Source organism: Doryrhamphus excisus, linkage group LG4 (assembly GCF_037039965.1).
Source record: "Doryrhamphus excisus strain RoL-2023G ecotype Guam linkage group LG4, RoL_Dexc_Guam_v1.1, whole genome shotgun sequence".
Classification (NCBI taxonomy): Eukaryota; Metazoa; Chordata; class Actinopteri; order Syngnathiformes; family Syngnathidae; genus Doryrhamphus; species Doryrhamphus excisus.
In genome coordinates, this window is record NC_136360.1 from 9,454,915 (window position 1) to 9,475,744 (window position 20,830).

The 20,830-nt window shown below is 44.0% G+C and overlaps 3 protein-coding genes across 6 annotated transcripts; all 3 read right to left on the reverse strand.

The window, feature by feature from the left end:
• Positions 1-1,955: 1,955 nt before the first annotated feature.
• Positions 1,956-13,972, reverse strand: slain2 (SLAIN motif family, member 2). Of its 4 annotated transcripts, XM_058072191.2 has the most exons (10): positions 13,280-13,972; positions 10,936-11,078; positions 8,046-8,216; positions 7,546-7,719; positions 7,132-7,485; positions 6,913-7,059; positions 6,058-6,144; positions 4,937-4,975; positions 3,894-4,110; positions 1,956-3,824 (listed from the first exon to the last, which is right to left on the reverse strand). In XM_058072191.2, the coding sequence occupies exons 1-10, from the start codon at positions 13,720-13,722 to the stop codon at positions 3,764-3,766; spliced, it is 1,836 nt and encodes a 611-aa protein (XP_057928174.2). In that variant the 5' UTR covers positions 13,723-13,972; the 3' UTR covers positions 1,956-3,763. The 4 variants fall into 4 exon arrangements, with proteins under 4 accessions (XP_057928174.2, XP_057928176.2, XP_057928175.2 ...); XM_058072193.2 differs by lacking the exon at positions 6,058-6,144; XM_058072192.2 differs by lacking the exon at positions 4,937-4,975.
• Positions 13,973-14,485: 513 nt separating this feature from the next.
• On the reverse strand, positions 14,486-17,553 carry LOC131129080 (uncharacterized). The gene is made up of 2 exons (XM_058072211.2): positions 17,112-17,553; positions 14,486-15,974 (listed from the first exon to the last, which is right to left on the reverse strand). The coding sequence occupies exons 1-2, from the start codon at positions 17,296-17,298 to the stop codon at positions 15,085-15,087; spliced, it is 1,077 nt and encodes a 358-aa protein (XP_057928194.2). The 5' UTR covers positions 17,299-17,553; the 3' UTR covers positions 14,486-15,084.
• A 540-nt stretch (positions 17,554-18,093) lies between these two features.
• ociad2 (OCIA domain containing 2) lies at positions 18,094-19,992 on the reverse strand. Its single transcript, XM_058073897.2, has 6 exons — positions 19,823-19,992; positions 19,659-19,743; positions 18,719-18,772; positions 18,588-18,635; positions 18,323-18,516; positions 18,094-18,174 (listed from the first exon to the last, which is right to left on the reverse strand). The coding sequence occupies exons 1-5, from the start codon at positions 19,889-19,891 to the stop codon at positions 18,338-18,340; spliced, it is 435 nt and encodes a 144-aa protein (XP_057929880.2). The 5' UTR covers positions 19,892-19,992; the 3' UTR covers positions 18,094-18,174; positions 18,323-18,337.
• Between the last annotated feature and the right edge of the window lie 838 nt (positions 19,993-20,830).

Below are 20,830 nucleotides of genomic sequence, written 5' to 3' on the forward strand. Positions count from 1 at the left end.
GTACCTAATGAAGTGTCTGTTATAATGCTGGTGAAATATCACGTCTCATCAGTGTTTTTTGTTTGTTTGTTTTGTTGACCATATCTAACATGTCTGTGTCTGCAGATAGCCGGGGCCCTCTATGAGCTATCAGCTGCTGATATCACACACAGGAAATAAAAAGCACTGACGTCAGGCGGTCTGAAGCAGGACAACGGAGGACAGGACGGGCTGCTGCGGTGGGTGGGTGGCTCAGGGCTGTCGTCAAGTCTCCTCCCTCCTCCCCTTGAAACACAGCCATTAAACTAATGTTAGGCTCCAGGTATGTAATGAAAGAATGATGTTTGTGTATGTCACCTGCTTCCTGGTATGCACAAGCCTTTTACCAAATGTAATCACATTAAGACGTTTTATTCAAGGATGTCTTTCTATGCAGAATTAGAGGGAGAGACCATCATGTAAATTCTGATGAATGAGTCTTGAACACCAAGCAATTTTGAGCAGATGTGAATCTCCAACTGATGGTGTAGATCCCACAGAGATCAGCCCCTTTAATATCAGCACATTTCTAAGGCTTGGCCTTTGATGCACAGTGTTCCCTCATTACATCATGGGTTTTAAAGTGCAATTTTATTTTAACAGCATATGAACATGCATGGTGTTCTGTCTTCTTGTGGTGTTTTAGAGCAACCTATCAGTGGTCAGTTGTATGTGTATTGTATTTACTACTGCTTCCAGTAGAGGGTGTTGTATACTCGAAGACGTGTCTAGTCCTCTCAGTATGTGTAGCCAGCCACAACAGTCCTGATTGGCCAGGGAGAACCCATTCATTTTGTGTTCTGCGTTCTGCTTGACTGTAGACCATTGTAAAAATCAATCTCCTTTGTGTACCACTGCTGTGTTTCTAGGGCGCCATTATAGAATACTGTCGATGAATCTTCGCTTCATGAAGGACTACAAGGAGAAGTAAAACACTACAACAGGAACAATGTTTTAACAAGGCTACAAAAACGCTACAGCCGAACAGGACGAGGCACAACTTCACAAGGAGTGAATATGGTGAGTCATCTAATAATTTATTGTGTCCAAGCGATAGATCATTACGATTCAAATTAATATTGACATTTGAGTGTTTAAAGGGGGCCTATTATGCTCATTTTTCAACCCTTTGTATTGAGTTGTAGACTCCTACAGAGCAGCTACACACACCCGCACACAAAGCTTTCTAGTTCTTCCAGAATCTGCCCCTATTCAGCTGTATTTCTCCGGATCTCATGGTTTCAGCGAAAACAGTCTGTTTTGATGTATTCCACCCATGGCCCGCCTCCAGGCCCACCTACTTTGCTGTGATTGGTCACATTCTCGAGTACTTAAAAGGACTTCCGGTTTGTGCCGCTAGCTGTGAACGATATAGGAATTGATCATAAATGGTGATATAATTCATCCATTTTCTGTACCGCTTATCCTCACGAGGATCGCAGGCATGCTGGAGCCCATCCCAGCTGTCTTCGGGTGAGAGGCGGGGTACACCCTGGACTGGTCGCCAGCCAATCACAGGGCACATATAGACAAACAACCATTCACACTCACATTCATACCTATGGACAATTAACCTAGCATGTTTTTGGAATGTGGAAGGAAACCTGGAGAAAACCCATGCACGCATGGGGAGAACATGCTGACAATGGATGCTCTAAGGAATACCATCGAGGAAGATCTGCATCACCATACGTAGCGTAGTTCCTGCTGTTGCAGCCTGTGGCAAAGCATTTTTGATGTTTACTTCACCTTGCTATTATAAGCATAATCTTTTGCCATTTTATAAAAGCTATTTCTGGATCCAAATGAGCAACTAAAAGTGAAGTTATCATTTATTGTTCCTATACAGGTTGGATAAGTGACAAGACTCACCCTATCAGGTACTGTACATGAGTCTTCATACTCATTTACCATGTATTATATTTGTATATGTGGCGAAAGTTATTATCTGTTGAGATAATGCAACATCAGTTTCATGTAGTGTATCTGAAACGACCAACACCATGAGCAAATGGAAAATACATTTTTTTTAGAAAAGTTAAAAGAATTCCACTTTTATTTGAAATGTGACTTTACACAAAAAAAAATTCATGTTTGTGTATTTTTAAAAAGGATCGAATAACAAAAAGTGGCACACAAAAGGTGTGGTTGGTCTTTTTGCAACATTCTTCCCACTGAGTCTGCATGTCGTCCGAGGCACCTTTCTATTTAATAAATAGGGTTGTTTTTTTACATTTACACAATGAGTGATGAGCTATAAATATGAAGGCGCATATTCAAACATTTTTTCAAAGCAATTATAATAATAATAAATGTATTCATTCCATTACAAAAATAGGCAGGCAGGCAAAAAAATCATAAAAGCAAAAATGCCAGTAAACTTTGCAAAACCAGAAATTGGCACAACCAAAATGATAATGAACAGACACTTAAAATCATGTGACACTTCTTAAAATTAGGCACTAGTTAAAACAAGCCACCACACCAATTTAGCAGATGAGCTTCCCCAACATGGACACACTTTTTTCTTCTAACATCATAGTTCTTCTATTTCTCATTTTTAAAGCATGAATGGCACACTGTAAGGTGTAAGGAGCCAATAACAGTGACCTTTAATTGGCTGAACTTACAAAAAAAACAAGGTTGTCAAAAATGAAATGCTGATTTTCCAACAGATCATGTGACATCATTACGATTAACTGTCCAGGATGAGCAAAGATAGCTGTGTTTTGCCAGCTTTGTCTCAAAATGTGCAACATCACGATGAACTGTGGTAGTCAGTAAAACAATCAAGACTGTCGTGGTCAAGGTCAGTGCCAGTGGTTTTGTTTCATTGTCACCTTGGATCTGCCTGAGACGTTCAGACCTGAACCGTAACTAAATGTTCAAAGCACTGCATGGAAAAATTACAACTTGAACCTTTGGAAAGAAAGACAGCAAGTCAAGTAATGCTTTGGAGCTTTAGCTTGCAATCGATATTCAAATGCACATTTGAAAAATGGTAAATACTGGAACAGACGTGTGACGTCTTTAATGTGATCCTCCACTGTTTGGATAAAACTAAAAGGATATGAACTGATAAAACTCAATCCAAAACATGGGTGGTGCCATTTTGTATGATGACATCATATCATGGGTAGTAGTTTGCAAAGTAAATATCCCAACTGGGGTCACAAGTGTTAAGCACTAGCGTTCTGGTGGCGTTTTTTTAAATGTAGTTTTTTGGATATGATAAAAACTTTAAGACACTGCTATTATGTGAAACTTGTCCAAACAGTGGAGGATCCCTTGAAGTGATTTCAATAAATTAAGTTGTGCATTCTCTCTAGGTGCTTTGTACAAGAGGAAAGATTTACTTTCAGTGTGGCCGTCATTCTCCATTGGCATTGTCGTGGAGGTCATTCCATGACGTCACAAAGCTCACTCGTAAGCCATCAAGAGGTGACTTGTTGACGTCATCCCGGAGGTCGCTGAGAATAAGGATGCGACACGGGCGAGAGCGCCGGCATGCTGTCTGTGGTGAAGCAGGCAGGTGTTTGTTCTTTGGCGTTCTCTTTTGGCCGTTTGCATGCGTGACCCCATCCTGGACACGATGGAGGGTTCTTATTCCTATTACTCTTTATTTTTTAATTAAATATTCCTGGGGCATTGTCACTAAAAAGTCATCAAGGTAGATAAAGTGCCATGTGGTCTTCCTCTATATGTTTGAGGAGAGCGCCCTCTGCGGGCTCACCTCAGCAACACGTTAGTAGCCCTCCCTTAAGTTCTCCCTGGTGCCGCTGTAGATCCGTGGAGCTGGCAGAGTTCTAAAAGAAGACTTAAGTTAACACTTGTCAACATGAGTTTTTTGGGGTGGTGGGGACGTTTCCGTTTACCTGCGTACAGGCTGAGCTAGCTTGCTACGAGGAAGAGGGATGCCCCCACTGCCACCTGCCGGGGCACTGGGGCGAGGCAGGCCACTGCGAGGCGGAGCCAGGGAGCGTCCAGGGGTGGAGCCAGCGACACAGGTGGGGTTGGTGGTGGCCTTGACCGGCTGCCTCAAGGCAAGGGGCGAGGGCGTGGCCGGGGTCCGCAGCTTACTGGACGCTGGAACTGGGGAACAGGAAAAGAAAACATGACACGACACACTTATATGGAAGCTAAGTGCTAAAAGTTAGCATGATGAGTATGACAACGAACTGGACAATGTTGGGAACAAAGCATGAAGTATGTCTTTACCAACCATGCTTACCATGTTTAGCAATGAGAAACAGAATAGAACAAAATCAACTCCAAAAGAAATCATACCATCATTACCTCTGCCAAGGAGGTTATGCTTTGTTTTTCATCCTATTCTTTTGTTCATGCTTAACCGTGAACAGTACTACACAAAAACTGTGGGTTGGTGAAATTCTGGTTCAGATGTAAATTTTCTCACCTTTAACATTAAACGCAATATTTCTCAGTCAGTAATGCTAATTTGGGTATCTTTTATGTGTTTAATTTGGGGCTGATTAAACTGCGTTCACATAAAATGGTGTGCTGCCGTGAAGTGTAAGACTGTGGAGTATAATACTGCAAAGATAAAACACAAGTTAATATTAGCACATGTGTTGAGGTGTTGACGTTTCTTGCCGTGTATCTTAAAAAGTTAGAACCAATGAGCAACCACCCATACTGTATCTGCTCAGCACTGACTTCAAAATAGTACTTTGTAGTACCATCTACATCAGTTCACGTGTCTATGGCGAGTAGATCCACATCAAGCCAAGTAGCAGTGGGAATGTGGCCTTGGTGGAGGTCTGCCCTCCACCGAGTGCCATTCTAGTTCTAAATGTGATGACATGCACAACACAGACAAACACAACCACGCTGTGGAGGAGCCACAAACACGACAACATGAACAACAAGAGTCGTGAGCCAGTCAGGGAATACTCACTAAAGTCACCTTCATCGCCAAAGCAACAGGAGAGCGGGACTAGACAAAGACAACAGAGACAGGCCTTAGGTCAGTCAGCGAAGGGTGAGGCTAGGTCCCAGGATGTGGCTCAGAGCAGCGGTGCCACAGATGTTTTTCCTCAACCTTCGTGGCTCCGTTCTGATTTATCTTTAAGTAGACACTTATTTTGTGTATGTTTTTCACAAATGGACCAATCAGGAAAGACCTCAAATCAGGGGTGGGCAGACTGCAGGTCACATCAGGCCCGCCAAGCGCCTGCCGGGTAGTTCCAAATTATTTTTTGTAAACCTTTAACATCGAAACCTAAAGCACCATGTGATCAAATACATAAATATGTAATCCAATGTTTTATTGTTCATAGTTCATAGTGTTGTTGCAGCTTGACTACCCAGCATGCTTTGTGGGCATTTGTAAATGACAGTTTTAAGTTATGTGTTGTTTCGCACTTAGTTTTTATCACTCACTGGGTAGTAGTTGATTTATGTGATGTATTGCTGTGGATGTGTTGTTTTCCTTTCGTTACACTGTGAGCAATATGTCATCCTGTTTGATGACCACCTTTATATAGATGGCCCCTATGCCACATCTTTTAACCCAATGTGGCACGCGAGTCGAAAAAACTTTGCCCACCCTTGCCCTAAATGATATTAACTCATTATTTATTATATTAATTGATGTAAATACTGTACATATTAAAACGAATAAGCAGTTGACCGCAGTTTAGCATGCCCTTATCCAGTTAGTCAGGACATTCCCTTAATATTCACTGGTGTGCTGTAGCCCGCTAGATTGTTCATATCAGTATTCAAGAGCTCATGATGGAGTTTTTATTAGCTCTGTGTTCCTGTCATTATTTCTTGACCTTCTTCCTGTTTAGCTTCTTGCTCCGACCAATAGGAGAAGAGAGGGCTGTCACATGCTGTGTTTGACCCATTTGCGTGCGCTTGGAAAAACACGCACAGCTGCTTCAGACCAGGGAAAGCCGAGCCATAAGTGTGAAGCAACCCTCCTTGGCAAGACTTACTCCACCTCCCTAATCATACGTGATCCAACATTTCACCCAGTCCACCAGAGAGTGTATGATGCTGGTTGGCTGTTACCTCGCCGGGCCACCGGGGTTTGGAGGTGCTGTTTGGATTTGGGGGCTGGGCTTGAGGGGCGCGAGTGTCTCAGGGACTGAGGTGCTGCTGTTGAAAAATAGACACATTTTCAGCAGGCCACTCACTCCCTACCTCCTGACAGAGTCAAAGCGGAAGAGGCACAGAGGGGCCTGCAGTGCGGTTTGCATACCACCAGAGGTCGCCGCAGCCAAACATTTGCCAGCCCTTAAACTGGCAAGCCAAGCCGGCAACAAGGAGATGAAGGGATGTGGTTTAGGAGATACATGCTGTCAGTGCCAAAGCCAAAGAGTGGATTTGTTAAAGATGAAGAGTACTCGTTAACAAAAGTCCCACTAATGCACAAGCGGCTCAAAGGCTGTGAGAGGATAGAGGCATGTTTCACAAACTCAAGATTGCACTTTGACCTCCTCCATGCCGTGCCTCGTGTAACAGAGAGGGATTACATCTCCCAGATTAAGAACAACCATTAACTTCGTCCCACATTAAAGGATTAGATCAAATGGATAGTCCAAACACTTGTGTCAGGACGTTAATCTCCCCCAAGTACATAAAGCTGCCACTGATAGGACACTTTTCCTTCGAGGTGAGATTAAGACAAGTGTGTGGAGTGAGGAAGAATTGTTTAACAGCCCTGCCAAGCCTTTGCAGCGTTTTGTGGTGTTTGGAATGGTGCTGATTAGCCACAACAAGACAGCCTGTCATGTTGCATCGCTCGCCCCATAGAGAGCAAACTAACACGTTAACTCTTTCCTCGCCACACTGTTCAACAAAGCTGCATTATACTGACAGGTGAAAGAGGCAAAGAGTTAACAATAACGTGTGTGGTGTACTTACGAGCTGACGGGCTCTGGTGCCGAGGAGACCCGCCATTTGGCACCTGCAGGTTGGACTCGCAGCTTCGGCTGTTCTTGACAGGCTCTGGGCCCTGAAGCGGCACCGCAGAGGAGCGTGTGAGGTTGGGAAGACTACGACGGAGTTTTTCTGTAACGGTACAAAAATGTTGGTTGAAAACACAAGTCTGATGTGGCGCATGACCTCGCCGGTTGTGCTCACCTTCATTCTTCACCACATTGGTCTGCATGTCATGGCTGTGACCCTGCAGCGAGTGGCGAGGCTGCTGCAGGCGGCTGATGACGGGCTGAGGCGATCCGCGGCCGTGGCTGTACTCAATGGAGCGGGCAGGGGAGCGTGAACGGGGCGAATTCCTCGGGGAGGCGCGGGGCGAGTGCCGAGGGGAAGGGCTGAAGCGGTTGGAGGGCAGGTGGAAGGCTGGGTGCACCGCCTCCTCTTCGTCCTCCAGGCTGTGTGTGTCCAGCTCCTGGTCACTGAATGTGCTGCGTCGCAGCGAGTGGCAGGATGAACCTGAGCTCCGCCTGGATGCTGAGGCGGCGTAGTCCTGTCTTAGACCTGAAGAAAAGCATGGTTACACATCTGGAAAGCTGTTTGGAAACTGAGGGCACCACTTACTCTCTTCCTGCATGCGCGCTAGAATCTGGACATCGTTGACATTGTTGAGTTTGTAAGTTGTCGAGGAGCCGACGGAGTCTTCATCCATCTCGGAGGTGCTCAGTTCGCTGTCTACTGATGACTGTGGGCTGACAGCCGGTGGATTCCTTTCTGATGCTGTGTTCCGCTGATGTGCTGGAGAGGAAGAAACCAAGCAGTATATTTTGGTTATTTTCTTCTCTGACCAAGAATTATAGCAAATGTGAGAGTACAAAAGTAACTGAACAGTACAAAGCCATGTCTTAGCACCCATCTTTGGGGGTACCCAAAGGGCGACATTAGACACAAGGCAGAAGAATGTCCATCACTGTTGTCTTTTGTTTCTTCTTTCGCCTTCCTTTATTTGTATAACTGACAATTAATAGACCCCACCATTTCAGATTGCACTGCTGCAACCTAAACTGAACAATACCATTCAGGTGGAAACACATCTACAATCTCCCACGGTCAAGAGATGTTACCTGAGTTTACGGGCATCAGCTGCTGCCTGACGATGGGCACCTTGCTGGGGGTGGACAAGGGTGAGTTGAAGCCGCTGCTGTAGGGACTGTTGGCGGCGTTTGTGCTGTACGGGCTACCATAGGTAACCTGCTGGTTGTATCCACTCCCGTAGAGACTCCGCCGCTTGTTGGCTACAATGACACAGAATCTGAATTGTATAATGTGCAAGGAACAAACATCCAAGTGTTTTCCAAACAGACTAGTAGCTATTCGAGCAACAAGTAGAGTGGGGGCTTGTCAACGACAAGGCCGATAGTGTTTTGCTTGCAGTCCATTAAAGCGTATGGCGAGCATACGGGCACACGTTCCACAATAGACAGCATTCAAGTGAGAGGACAATTCAAGCGAGTGTGAAGTCTCAAGTCATGGGGTCTGTGCTAAAACTTGCTGGGCACGTCCTGTTCTTGTACTAGCTTGCATGCCGAATCGGGAACCCCATTACTGCTCTGACATGACTAGTTTTTGCAAAGGTTCACCTTTGGAGATGTTGAAGTTCCCACAGAAAGGAATCATATCAGCTCCACCCCCACTTTGTCATCCTGCATTATTTAGGTAGTGGCCATTGAACGGGTAGAGTACAAAGGCAGTAGACTGTGTCGCACTTTAATACATTACACTGCCATCCCAGGGATATTTTAGAACACTTTCACTCAGGTGTAGCACAATAGGTTCCAAAATTAGAACTAAAGTTTTTTTGGGGCAGGGCAGCACCACTCGCTAAAGAATGCAGGTTAAAGTCAACCATGACAAAGCGGATAATGAACGTGTCCTCAGAACACAGCATCCTATAACAAGACAAGTTGTCCGAGAACTTTGTGTAGCAGGCTGTGATTGGTGTCACACAGAGCGAGAGAAGACTGCGTGGTCCACCAAGCACGCCACACAAGGACAAGAAGAGCCAGAGGGCTGAGGAGGAGAAGGACGTAGAGGGTGGCGCTTCTTTGGCTGTCTACTGGCTGTGAAGTAATACAACAAGACAAAGAATGGTGAAGAAAGGGCAGCACAGTGGATAAGCGGTTTACACCCGCAGTGAGAAGTTAGGTTAGGTAGACAAACTGAGCAGATGGTGGAAAACATCTGTAGGGTTGAATACCACTTAGGAGAGCAGCCTGAAAGTCTGTGTCAACAACAGACTATGCTCAGAGATAGAATTTTCCTGCCCGTGAGGCGTGTGTCGGATAAACTGAGACAATTATCTCAAACATGTCTCCTCCCTGTTCTTGCTCGCTGTGGAACCAAGGCCAAGGAGCTGACGTACAACCGGCTCGGTGGATGCAGACAAACTAAACACCACCCGTCTTCTTTCTGTCGCTACCACAAACCCAGCACCATGGCAACATGTTTTAGCGAGGAGGAGAGAGAAATTATGGAGGGTGTGTCTGAGTGAAGATGTGCTGCGTGTTCGACATAATAGAGTCGCCTGGAGGGTGACGTGATCCTTCTTCCTAACTTACACTCATGATGTCAGTGCTGGTCACACATCAGCAGAATGTGTTAGTCCTCAAAGGTCTTTTCAGTGAGGGTACAGTGGCTCACTCTCCAATCATTAGACTCCAGAGGCTCGGCTTGGGGACCTTGCACACATCAACAAACCCTAACACTGGAGGAGACGGAGTGTCTTTAGGCTAAGGGTATTTGTTCCTCGCATAAGGACATGCTCGCTCTAGTCCATTCGCACCGAGCTGGACATGGCCACGATACACCCCCCCTCTCTCGGCCCCAGCTGGCCTGTGCTCATACTGACCATTTGTGCTTCAACCCATCTAACTTGTGTCATCACTTCTGCAGTGCTCTATTATTGCTAGTTCCCTGACTGTGAATTATTTCCTGTCTTATTTTTGAGTTGTTGTAGTTATTTCTGTTGTCAATAATTCTGATTACAGAAGTGATTTGCATTAATTAAACAACATCATTAATACACATATGAATATACTAATGGGTGTTGACACATTTCAGTGTTCCTATTTATTTATATGACGAAATGTGTCTGTATTTGCACCTTTATTCAAGAAGAAACTGAGGGCAGCGAGAAAACAGAGCAATGCGGTAAAGTGGAGAATGAGGAGTGTAACACTGAAGCGACTCCAGAGCTCCAGAACTGGATAGTGCGTTTGCAATTTACATTAAAAATGGACTGATTAATATTTTGGCGTCTACATGTCCAGGTGTGGATTGTTTTGTATGACAGCAATCACGTCATACTGGTTGGTTGCAAGCGACACATGAGAATACCGCTGTCAAAATAGAAACGGAACCTTCTGAGTTTAGTCACAAGGAGGCGTGCCCCCTCCCCTCCACACACACACACCCTGCCGGGTGAGGGACCCCACTATATTTAGAGGCAGTCAAAAAAGACAAGTGGAACACAATCATACCAAAAGTGTCAGACACCAAACTTTAAGCTACGTAGTTTCAGAACCACTGCTAATCAGTCCAGTATGCTTAATGTTCTATATGTCTGTTGCTGGTGGCAATAGGGGCATGTAGAAGAGTTGAAAAATACAGTTACAAAACAATTGCGGGGGCTTTAAGGATCCAAAGGACCCTTGTGCTATGGACCAAAAAGGCAAAATATTGATTATGGACCAAGATGGATTCAAGTCAGTTGGTGCTACATTTACCGATCTTCTTTTGACTTTCAAGGACAGAGTTATTTAAGTTAGAACCTGAATGTTTCATACAGGATATCCAAAAAACAAGGTAAAACAGGCATGTTTCTCCCTGGGGTTCTATGTTCCACAGCAGAGCAAAAATCCTTGGATCCTTGGATCTACTAATGGATTTTGAGTGATCACTAATTTGAGGTGCTTGAGATAGTAGATGGTAGTGATAGCAGGGGCTGTCCATTACCTGACATAGTGAGGTCCAGTCTGTGGATGAGCGAGCGCTTGGCTAACTCCATGTCGGGGCTTGGGTTGTCGAGGGCTTGGCGGCACCAGACAACGGGGCTCAGCGCTTTCTGCAGAGGACTGTTCAACTTGGCCTCGTAAAGCCTGAAATCACATCAGCAAAAAGTTGATGTCATACTTACAGTGTCTGTCAATGTACTGCTTGGAAACAATCCACAGTAGTGTTTTTGTAGGGTTTTTGGTTTTTTCAACATGAACCACATTTATTCTCAACAGAACATTCGGTTGAAGGAAAAGCTGGCAACAAATGATATCTGCTGCAGTGGAAACTACACTATACAATAGACAATAGAGTGGTAGTAAAAATTGTTAATATACCGGTAATCATCTTCAGTTTTGAGTGATGCATGCAGACTAACAGGGTTCTTATGGACTTGACATTCAAAATTCCATACTTTTCCCACACTTAGATGTGTATCATGTAAACAAATGAGATTAGAGCACTCACACAGATTAAGGAAGACAAAACCCACTTGGGGCGTCACTTGGGGCCCGTTGCACAAAACTAGGATAGGGATTAAGCCGATGTATCTTGGCTATCCTGGCTCAATTTATCCATGATCCAGTTGCACAAAAGTGGAATAGTGGAAAGTGGCATATACAGAATATGTTCTGACTCCAAATTTTCCAAAGGTATGAACGTGACTGTAAATTATCGTTTGTCTATATGTGCCCTGCCTTTGGCTGGCAACCAGTCCCCGGCCTCTCACCCAAAGTCAGCTGGGATAGGCTCCAGCATACCTGCGATGCTAGTGAGGATAAGCAGTATAGAAAATGGATGGATGTGTTCTGTTGGAAAAGTGGTACAGATCTATAATTTTGGCAATGGAAATGCAAACAATTCTGTATCATACTGAACCAAACTACAATGCTTTCAACACATCCTCACCTCCGAGTTACCAAGCATCAGTAAACAGTGACTGGCACAAATTAACACTTATTCCAATAGCTCACAAAATCAGTGAAAACAACTTTAAAGACACTGCTTGTAAAAAACTTTAAAGCATGAACTGGCACATGTCCAAATTGAAAAGCCCTAGAGTCCTGAGTGTTGAGCTTGCAAGACAACTCTTACTTTTTAAAATTCACCAATGAGTGTCTGGACCCTTTTAGAGAAGAGGATTAGAAGAAAAAAGGAGCTTCCACTGCTAAGGCTAATCAGAGCTAGCAGCTGTCAGCTCCACTCACAGCCATGCAGGATGTCCCCTGTGATGAAACGTTCCAAGACATTCTGTAGCGCATCAACACAGGCTGCATGTGGAACATCAACATCCTGCTCTAAGCTAAGAGGCTAATTCAGAGATTGAGAGCTGATAACAAAGTGGTACAAATATCTGCTTTGGATCTTTGAAATAACCTAAACCATCCTGTGGGGACAAGAGCATGCAGATGTAACATTTGTGATCCAAATGTAAAAAATAAAGCACTGGGCTTTAAGGCCATCCTGTGAAGAAGAGACTGGTCTTATGAGCCCAGGCCTTACGCAAATATAACATCAGACTGTTGAGACTTTGGTATGGTACACTTGCACAATGCTCCCTTTTGAAACTAGATGCTAAATAAAATCATATTTAAACCAACTGTTGCCAGAAAAATATTGACATCCATTGCTCACATTTTGTACTAAATATTTTTAAAAAGTTGTTCATCTGTGTCTTGTATCTAACTATGCATTTCTTTCTTTTGTAGGGGAGTCAAACTTTATTCCATTGGAGCTACTAAGGAGAGGTGAGGTATTTTTGTTTTATATATGACTAGCAACATTTAAATTGTACTTTATTTACAATAGAAGATCACCACTCAAACAGTGTGGTTGTTGTCTTTATGCTGTTTTTGTGATTAAATAGAGGCACAATGTCTACAAAGTGCAGCACATAGTCTTTGACCCTTTGGTGAGCTAGAGGTAGGACTGCTCTTGTGTTTGGACCCCAGGAGCTGTAACGGTCAACTTGTGTTTGGCAGCAGGGAATTCGGAGGAGGACTGTAACCATGGCTGCCAGACAGGAAAACAGCTCTGATGCACTGGTCCACCCAAGCGCCACTGTTGCAACAAGCCACCAATGTGCAGCATCACAACAGCAGATGAGCAGCTGGGAGACCAACTGTCTAGAGTCCTAAACACATGCAATGTGAACCGAGAGCTGGCAGTGGCACTCCTTGCTACAGTCTACGGTGACATACACACACAACAGGTCAACACCAGAGGCCCGACGAGGGTCGTCGCGGTGGTGCGTTCACGTACACCCCAGCTGTCCGACAACTATCAAAAGGGACAGGACACTCACCAGCTGTCGTCGTCCTCATGCAGACAGTCCATGTCCTCCAGGTCTAAGATCTCGACCTGGTCCAGGATCGACGTTTCGCCCTCGTCGTCCGAATAACGCGAGTTCCGGCTCGACCCGGAGGTGGCGGCCGAGGCACCGTCGCATTCGTACATCCTCCTGAAGCTGACGCCGTCGTAAGACAGCCTAGGGCTCCGGCAGCGGCGGTTTTCCAACAGGTCGCCGTAGCCGCCCGTCCCGGCGAACCCCACCCCGGGGAAGCCGCCCAGATCGCCCGCTGAAAGCGACGACGGCGACTCGTAGCCGGCGCTGTGGGGTCTGTGGTGACCGGACATCATTATGGACCGACCCCTCAGCTGCTCGTTTTGTTTTTCGAGCTGCTTCACCAAGTCCTGGAGCTTACGCACCTCCAAGTCGGCGTTGATATTAGAGTTGATGTCCTCCATGGTGGCTCCTCAGCCACCGGGGAAGAAAAGGCTAGCCGGGCGGTTCGAGTCGCTTGTTGGCTTCTTTTTAATACCCTTCGCGGTGTTCGTCGTGTCCGCTAGAGACACGTCGTTCACCTCCTTTGCTTGTTTAATGGACTTTAAAAGCTTAACATTGTCTTCTGGGCTTGTTCCTCGGCCATTTCCACAACACACGTCACAGCGTTTGAGAGGCCACAGGCTCTGGGAACTGACGTCACCGCGGTCGGGAGCGCGCACGTAACCAACACCTATTTGCGCGCTCGCAACCAGAAAACAAACCTTCAAAGCCAAACTTCTCGGAAATTAACACTTTTGATCAAGTGAACACAAAATACAATTGTTTGTATTGTTTGCATCCGATTGTATATATGTGAATATAAATTTCATACATTCTTACAGCAATAGTGTTCTGGGCTCACTTTAAGATTTAGATTTTTATCCATCCCTTTTCTATGCCGCTTATCATTAGGGCTGCGGGGTATGCTGGAGACTATCCCAGCTGTCCTTGGGCGAGAGAATATAGGCCAGAGAGTAAAATATCCAAAAACATGCTAGGTTAATTGGCGACTCCAAATTGTCCATAGGTATGAATGTGAGTGTGAATGGTTGTTTGTCTATATGTGCCCTGTGATTGGCTGGCGACCAGTGCAGGGTGTACCCTGCCTCTCGCCCGAAGACAGCTGGGATAGGCTCCAGCACCCCCGCCACCCTTGTGAGGAAAAGCGGTAGAAAATGAATGAATGAATGAACGATTGAATCATATCCTCACAATAGAAGAAATGCTGTTGTCCAACTGCGTCAGCATGCCAACGAGCCATGGTCAGTCATCTCAACATAATGGCCTACCACATCAAGACTGTTGCTAGTATTTGTAGTGAGGCTGCAATATTTTTTTAAACAATTGTCCTCCTTTATGGCACATATCTTGGGGGAAAAACGATTCAGCCCAAGAAAGAAAGTCATTGCTAAATCAACCTCCGTGGAAGGTTTTAATGCACTATCAATAATACAGTAGATTGCATTGCTTGCCAAGGAAAGCTCTGTCATACAAAGTAAACACAATAACTAGAATAAGTAACACATTTACTTCATTCGGTCTGGGAAAATGTTCATTGGACTACAAAATGTTGGATGGTAAAAAAATCATCCATCAACTAACAAAACATGAGCTTTTCGGCTTCATTTCAAGTCCCACACCTACATTTGGAGTACAGGAAGTGAATAGGGTGGGCTTACATCAGCTTTGCTTCTTCCTACTTATTGTGGAGCTGCAAAATGTATGATGTGATGTATTCCAATGTAATTTGTATGACTGTTCAAATAAATTAAACCATTACACGTTCAGGTACTGTTTTTCTCACCAGAACACTTGTGTAATTTAATGTGTTCTTTGCGTGTGAACCTTTTTTCACACACAGTACAACTAAACGGTTTCTCCCCTGTGTGTGTTCTGATGTGTCTCTCCAAATGGGACTTTTTAGAGAATCCCCTCGCACACATCATGCAGGGTAGAGATTGCTCCTGATTGTGTGTTCGCATGTGTGTCACCAAGTCGCACCTCTGTGAGAATCTTTTGGTACAAACTGAACAGGGGAAAACCTTCTCCTTGGTGTGTAGCCTCATGTGTCTTTTCAAGTGGTGACTTCTCGAGAACTTATTACCGCAAACAGAGCAAGCATGCGGCTTAACTCCAGAATGCGTCATCATGTGTCGATTCAAATTTCTTTTTATGGGAAACATTTTGCCACATTCAGGGCAGCTGAACTCTGCGTCACTGCGTTGAATGTGTGTCATCATGTGTTGTCTTAAATTTTTCATCTTGCCAAATGATTTGCCACATTCTGTGCATATAAAGTGTGTGTCGTCGTTACTCTCAGCAGGTTCTCTGGTGTCGTCGCTGTCATCAGCCTCAGAAGAGTGTGACATCATGTCGTCCAGATCTGAGAGTGGGGAAAGGTGGCGGTCTGATTCTGGTCTTCCACAATGCTCTCCATCAGCCTGAGCTTTGTCTTCATCATTTTCATTCTTGACAGGGACACCAGTCAATGGGAACTTGGTGATGTCAGCCTCCTCTGGCCCTTGAAGCTGCTCCCCATCCATATTGGTGCCCACTTCCTCCTCTTCCACTTTAATGCGAGAGTGCTGTGGCTCCTCCTGCCACACACTGGAGCACCACTCGTGATGCTCAGAGGTAACCCCTTCTAGTCTCTTCACTGACCCCTGCTGGTTTTCTGCAGAACAACATAGAAGCAGATGTTATTTGAGCTTGTCATTTGTCTTTCTGTTCTCTCTCTGCAGGCTGAATAACCAATCAGAAGAGGCGCACTTCCAAAGGTTGTGAGATATGACAAGTTTTTTCCCTGACTTGCATACAACCATTTGTGTTTAAACATAAGAAACATGTTAACAGTTAAGTACGTTTAAAGGAGACCTATTATGTTTTTTCCACTTTTCTGACCTATAAACAACATTTTATTGTTTTATATATCATTATTTACTGTGATTGGCTGGCGACCAGTCCAGGGTGTAACCCGCCTCTCGCCCGAAGACAGCTGGGATACGCTCCAGCACCCCCACGACCCTCGTGAGGATAAGCGGTAGAAAATGAATGAATGAATGTCATTATTTATTATTACAAAAGGAAAAAAATATTGTTTCATAATATTGTTGGTTGGGTGGCACGGCGGTCGAGTGGTTAGTGTGCAGACCTCACAGCTAGGAGACCAGGATTCAATTCCACCCTCAGCCATCTCTGTGTGGAGTTTGCATGTTCTCCCCGTGTATGCGTGGGTTTTCTCCGGGTATTCCGGTTTCCTCCCACATTCCAAAAACATGCTAGGTTAATTGGCCACTCCAAATTGTCCATAGGTATGAATGTGAGTGTGAATGGTTGTTTGTCTATATGTGCCCTGTGATTGGCTGGCGACCAGTCCAGGGTGTACCCCGCCTCTCGCCCGAAGACAGCTGGGATAGGCTCCAGCACCCCCGCGACCCTCGTGAGGAAAAGCGGTAGAAAATGAATGAATATTTTGGGTCATGCTGTGTATTACAGTCAAGTGAGCAATTGTTCGGTTACATTATTTTAAATGCTAAAGAGCTATTTTCATAATCACATTCCATTCCACAAATTAATGTTGGTAGCAAAATCTCATCAAAAAAGAAAATAGGACCCTACCGGAAATAACTCACAATAACAACACAAGTTACAAATATGAGGCGGTAATAAATTGTATGTGCTCTACGATACCAATTGGCATACCTCATCCGCGGAAAAAAGTTTAGTAATGAAATAATGTACCCTGTTGATTGTGTGTAATTATTAAAAGTAAATGATGTGAACAGGATGACTTGGGGCAAAGTGTACAAACCTGCTTTGCGCAAGCGAGGCTCGAGGACAGCCTCCAGTACTTCCCGCTGTCGTTCTTTCTCCTCTTTTGTTCGAGAAAGTTCCTCCTCGTATTCTGCTATGATTCTTTCAAATAATCCACATATCTCTTCAACAGCAGCATTTAATCGCTGCTCCACCAACGCTCTAAACATTTGGACTTTACACATTTTTACACAATCGTACTCGCTCTATGTTTACGAAGTGTCGCTAACACCGGCGTCCTCTTTACTCTAGCAGCCAGTAGAACAAGCACGCTAAAAGCTTATTAGAGAACCGGCGCTGAGTTTATCTCATCGTAAACAAGCTTTGATTCTGTTTTTCTATCACACGTCACACATATGGCGAATAAGTACAAAGGAATAATTAAAAACAGTCTGCACTTGCGTTAGTTCTTCGATCAATGATGTGTTGCTAATTTCCGCCTTTCTTCTTCTTCGTCTTGTTATTTTATAGTCGGTTGGCCAGCAAGTTATGGTGCGCATTAACGCCACCTTCTGGTAAGGAGTGTGGATCAAGACACTAAAAAACACCAAAAGTAAAAATGAATTATAAATAAATAAGGTTAAAAAATTTAATAAAATATAATAATGGAACAAAATTATATTAATACTAAAAATGGGAACAACTAAATCCTTTTATCTAAACATGTTTCCCTTAAGAACGTATGTCCCTAAACCCTACATGCTTGGATTGTAACCCCACAATATCTTCAACTCTCAATCAATTTTTCATTTTTTCCTCTTTCATTCTTATATTTACTACAATTAATACATTCTACATTCTTTATTTCATTACAATATTCACACAGGGAGCTATTTAGATATGTATGTCCAAACCTCATTATAGTAATCTTCTTCTTTCCTATTTCTGCTAGTTTGCCTTCTTAGAGTAAGTGGTGTGACTGCATCTTCCCTGGTAGTCATATGTGCTGATTATTTTTAAGAATCCAACACCGCATAAAAGTTCAGACCAAGTCTTTATTAGGCATTTGAGACTCAAGAGATATTGCTTGTATTGTCCATGTTGAGAACCACTGAGTGAAGCTGAAAATGTAGAGGAATACACACATATTACATTTGTAAAACACACAAAAATGCTTAATGTACTTTTTGTGATGCTTATTGTCATTCTGTAGTTCAGACACTAAATTTGTATTCTTTATTGACATAACAAAAGATGGCACATGTATACCTCTTGCATTGTCCCTTAGTGTGCCGGTGTGGCTTCTGTTTTTTTCTTACATTCTTCGCACACATGATGACAGGATCTTTGTCCAGGGCCAGACCAGGGTCCAAACATCGGTTCGATCCCGAGCTCTTGGAACTTGCGACGACAGGTACTGACATAAGATGCTTTTCCCATTGCATAACCGAGGATTCCAGCCACTGACAAACATAATCACTAACAATCAGGCATTCGTAAAAGAACAGACTGCTTACTAATAGAGGTCACGCACCTGCTAGTTTGGGAAAAGGACCAAATCGCTTTGACTTTTTCCAAACATCTGCACAGAAATACAATTAATTAATGAAAGCAAAGCCGTGTCATTGTAATTAATACTTGCTGTATTCCATGTTTCATGTCTACCATTGTAGATGAGAGCCCCTGTGATGGCCATGCTGCCCAAAGAGAAGGGAAGAGCTGCATGCAAAAACAAAAGGACAACACAGTGTGAAAGTAAGATTCACTGAAGTCCTCAAAAGTACTGATACTTGTGGTTTGTGGAAAGAAAGTGAAAGTGATATGATTAGTAGGGGTGCAACAATATGTGTATCTGTATGGAACAGTTTGATACAGGCGTCACAGTTCTACTATATTTATGTATTTTTTGGCGAGAAAAATGTTGTCAATTCAATAAAATTGAAACATATCGAGACTGCACGGCGTGGAGTGGTTAGCGCTCAGGCCTCACAGCCAGGAAACCTGAGTTCAATTCCACCCTCGGCCATCTCTGTGTGGAGTTTGCATGTTCTCCCCGTGCATGTGTGGGTTTTCTCCGGTTTCCTCCCACATTCCAAAAACATGCTAGGTTAATTGGCAACTCCAAATTGTCCGTAGGTATGAATGTGAGTGTGAGTGTTTGTCTATATGTGCCCTGTGATTGGCTGGCGACCAGTCCAGGGTGTACCCCGCCTCTCGCCCGAAAACAGCTGGGATAGGCTCCAGCACACCTGCGACCCTTGTGAGGATAAGCGGTAGAATATGAATGAATGAATGAATGAATGAAACATATTGAACCGAACCATAAATTTTGTGTATCTTTGTGCCCCTGAAGATTAGACTGGCTATCTCAACACAAGGTCAAAGATCACATTTCCGTATTGTGCTTCGACAAACACGCAGTAACTAAACAGGGCACTAATAGCTATCATGTTACAACATGTCCCCATATGGAAATGTTTTCAGAAGTTGGATGCATAAGGCAGAATGCAAACAAAACACATTTGCTTGATGGATGAGTTCAACCCGACCGCTTCCGCGTCTTGTGCAACAGCATTCCAAATTGTTCATGAACACATTTGCGTACCTCTGTACCAGAAGCTCTGCTCTTGGCATTCTTTCCAAACCTTTCTCACATCTTCTCTGTGGATATGTCCATCCCCGAAGGGGCACTGGGAAGAAAATGCACTCGACAAGTTAGGCTGCGTTTATAAGACCTTGTGTGCACTGCGTGCATGTTTAATAACGTACCCTCCACTCCCTGTTTTCTGAAACAGAACCAACTGCATTTTCTTTTCTCACGCTTGCTTCAGAGTTCATGGCGAAGGAGTTCTTTTTAGTTAGTTTTTTTGCTAGCTGTAGTTCTCCCTGGCAAGTTGAGTACACACTGTGTGCCACAACCCTTCTCCTTGGTCATTCTTTTTTGACTCCACCCCATTGGGCAAACAAAAGGTCTAATTTATCAATCACTGACATATACAACGTTCTGACACATTCCCACAACTGTATAATATATATACTGTACAATGTATATAGTAATATATTCTAATATACATTCATGCCATTATAGCCTTACAGAGCCCACACCAGGCAGTATTTACAATAAATAGATATCTTGAAGGCTATCCTGGTATCTGAAGACAGTTTCTATTTGATACATTACCTTGTAATAATAATATAATCTTCAAATATAATCTTCAAACCATCTTACACAATGCACAAATAGCCAAGTGGTCAAATTACCAGTTTAACAACTTTACTTCATATTAGATTCAAAGCCCCACAACACTCTTCATTACTTCATTAAGGTTATATATCCCAAACAATGCAGATGTATAAACGTTTTACGTTTAGATGTTACAACACATTTAATATTATTCAGAATACATTTACTAGCCAAACAGTGGAATTTTGTTTGTTTTTTTGGCCAAACTACGTTGAAGAGCAGAGGTTTGAGGGACAAAGAATGCTATGTTTTGGGCGTTACTTCACGTCCTCAAACGCACCACCAACACGACTGCGATACACTGCTCAGGGTGGGTGGTCGTCATGTGACTGAACCGACCAATCACATGACGTCGTGTGCCAGTTTCACGCCCACAAGCGGAAATACTTTCGATTGACACTTTTATTAACAAAAGTAGACCAATGGATGAACTGGCCAATCGCATTTGCACAGGGGCGTGGTCTCGACATGTTCGCTACCTAAACACTTTGACAAGACGGCTTGGGTAGCCAATGGAAAGAGAGCACAGGCGG